Here is a 3,081-nt window from a genome sequence, read left to right on the forward strand (position 1 = left end):
TACCCCACATGGTTTTTTTAATTACTTAGTACCTTTATTTGTCACCAACCCTCTTAGTGGCTCCTCTTACAAAATGGGATGTGAACCATTTTGGTTTCGATGACACTAGATAATTTCAAATAATCTAAGCAAAGAAGGCCTAGAGACTTGTACAATAGTGGTTAACATCCAGACATATTTATGGAGCATTTTACATCACATTGATTTAGATGCAAGACATTTACAGTTCAATTCCAAGCAGAGTTACATCTTCTATGTCCATTGAGGTCAATGAGCTTGGAAGGGTGTGAATCTCTTAAGGACTGCACTGCCAAGCAGGTGCTAAATTATCACATTGACTTCAATAGGACATAATTGTACTAAACATTGGTTTCAATAGTACTCATAATTTTATTTAAAATACCTATATATCAAATATAACACCGTTCCATAGTTAAGGTTCAAGGTTTCCCAAATGAGGTGAAATTTCCCCAGATTTTACAATATAATTTTGTTAGATGTTTTCATATTAAGGGAAATTGGGGGGGGGGGGTGACCCAATAATCAGTCAATTTTGGGAAGAGATAATTCGGTGCGTAAACGAAATAACCAATCAAAGAATCCCCCTTACGCCAGAGGTAATATTACTGAATAAATGGGACGACACTATGAGAGAGGATAAGAGGAGTCTCACGTCACTTTTACTTGCAATGGCTAAATTAACAATAGCCACACTATGAAAATCTCCTATTCCTCCCACACTGTCTCTGTGGCATCATAAGCTTTGGGAACAATTTGTCAAGGCCAAAATCATGGATCTAAATAGAGAGGTCCTACCAACACGTCCCATATCTCACACGAAATTTAGAAAGTTCTGGTCACCGGTGGTAAATTATATGACGTCACACAACATTCTCCCCACAAATTTCAATTATCATAGATGGCTGTTCTTATAAAACGATAGCCACCAGTGTAACTTAAATTGTTGAGTCAGTCTATAAGTATGGTTTAGCTTCAAATGCCGACTAAAGATGCATAAGACTAAAGCAGTCACAAGCAAGTAAGATTTTTTAAGCCATATCAAGGTCGGGTTTGTTCCCCAGATCATATGGTAAATAGTATAGGCTCATATCTTATATCTCTTGGATGTTTAACCTCCCGCTGTCTCTGTACATGTGTTATTTCCATTCATGTATTCTATTGTATTACAACAAGAAAAAAAAATTACGTTAAAAAAAATAATGTTAACTCACACAAAACACCAGGTTTAGATGGCTTAACAACTGATTTGTTACAAATCTTTGTTAGAAGTTTTCATACAACCCATGGTAGTCAATTTAAAACTGAAAAGAAAAAAAATTAGATCTTTTCAATCAATTTGATTTTATTCTTGAGTTGGGGGGGGCCCCACATTTTTAAGCTCCCAACTCTGTCAACCACTTGTTCTTACTAAGGGCTCGCCGAACTGCTCCCTGCACTTCCTTATTCCGTAAACTGTAGATCAGAGGATTGAGCATTGGAGTAATGATGGTATATAGAACAGCAACCAGGCGGTCCTGCTCCATGGAATGACTGGAGGAAGGGCGTATGTAGGTATACATGAGGGTACCATAGAAGATGCTCACCACAGTGAGATGAGAAACACAGGTGGAAAACGCCTTGATCCTACCTTGAGCTGAATGGATTTTCAGCACTGAGAAGACAATGAGGATGTAGGAGAGAAGAATCAGACTGAAAGCCCCAATCATAGCACCCCCAGAGATGTTAAAGGTCACCAACTGGCTAACCGACGTATCGGAGCAAGAGAGTTTTAGGAGGGGAGGAATGTCACATAAGAAGTGGTCAATTTCGTTGGACTGGCAGAAGTCAAGGGAAAAGACCAAGGCTGTGTTGATGATTGAATTGAAGTTTCCAATAGCCCAGGAACATGCCAGGAGTCCCCAACATACTTTCTGGCTCATGAGAAGGGTGTAGCGCAGTGGATGGCAGATAGCTGCATAGCGGTCATATGCCATAGCTAAAAGAAGCACACACTCTGTGCCTCCTAATGTGCCAAAGAAGTACAGTTGGAGTGCACAACCTATGAAAGAGATGGTCTTGTCTCCCAGCAAGAGGTCCCACAACATCTTTGGGGCAGTGGTGGAAGTATAGCAGATCTCAATAAAAGACAGATTGCCCAGGAGGAAGTACATGGGAGTTTGGAGGCACTGATCTATCCAACTCAGTGACACTGGTCTGGTTCGGTCTTCCCAGAGGCTTGATGAAGTCCATCTTCATGCAGTACAGTGGCCCTCCTTTGGTAGAAAGGGGTACAGTGGTCTGCTTTGTTAATGTGGACAGTTTCATAAAGAAAAAAAGAAAAACTCAGCAGTCCATTTTTGTTATTATTCACTTTCCATGATGAGTATACTTTTAAAATGCGATTTTACATTCACAAAGCAAAAATGCATCATGTACGCTTTGGAAGAGGGTGGGCTGTTGGTTGGCCTGTGTCCTATTTCCAGTAGACCAGCTCTTCTGATGCTTGAATTCTTGAAGAAAGACAACCTTGAGTGGACCTTGAAAAGTAAGAACATAAAAACATAAGTGAACATAAGAACATAAGAGAAGCCAATGTTGGATCAGGCCAATGGCCCATCCAGTCCAACACTCTGTCACTCAGTGGCCAAAAATACCAGGTGCCATCAGGAGGTCCAGCAGTGGGGCCAGGACACCAGAAGCCCTCTCACTGTTGCCTCCCCCCAAGCACCAAGAATACAGTGCATTAGTTGCCCTAGACTGAGAGTTCCTATCTATACTTTGTGGCTAATAGCCACTGATGGACCTCTGTTTATCTAATTCCCTCCTCAAGCTGCCCATGCTTGTAGCTGCCACCACCTCCTGTGGCAGTGAATTCTATCTGTTAATCACTCTTTGGGTGAAGAAGTACTTCCTTTGATCCATTCTAACCCAACTGCTCAGCAATTTCATTAAGTGCCCACAAGTTCTTGTATTGTGAGAGAGGAAGAAAAGTACTTCTTTCTCTACGTGCTCTATCCCATGCATAATCTTATAAACCTCAATCATGTCACCCCTCAGTATTTCTTCTGTGCTTAAAACAAG

The 3,081-nt window shown here is 41.0% G+C and overlaps 1 protein-coding gene across 1 annotated transcript; it reads right to left on the minus strand.

Annotated features, from left to right (window-relative positions):
- Positions 1-1,394: 1,394 nt before the first annotated feature.
- Positions 1,395-2,537, minus strand: LOC107122174 (olfactory receptor 5F1-like; the record flags this gene model as incomplete). Its single annotated transcript, XM_015425202.1, has 2 exons — positions 1,395-2,250; positions 2,437-2,537. Coding segments are annotated over 2 exons (957 nt in total), but the record flags the coding sequence as incomplete, so codon positions are not given.
- Positions 2,538-3,081: the final 544 nt, after the last annotated feature.

The sequence above is a fragment of the Gekko japonicus genome, unplaced genomic scaffold, assembly GCF_001447785.1.
Source record: "Gekko japonicus isolate JY-2015 unplaced genomic scaffold, Gekko_japonicus_V1.1 scaffold6344, whole genome shotgun sequence".
NCBI classification, from domain to species: Eukaryota; Metazoa; Chordata; class Lepidosauria; order Squamata; family Gekkonidae; genus Gekko; species Gekko japonicus.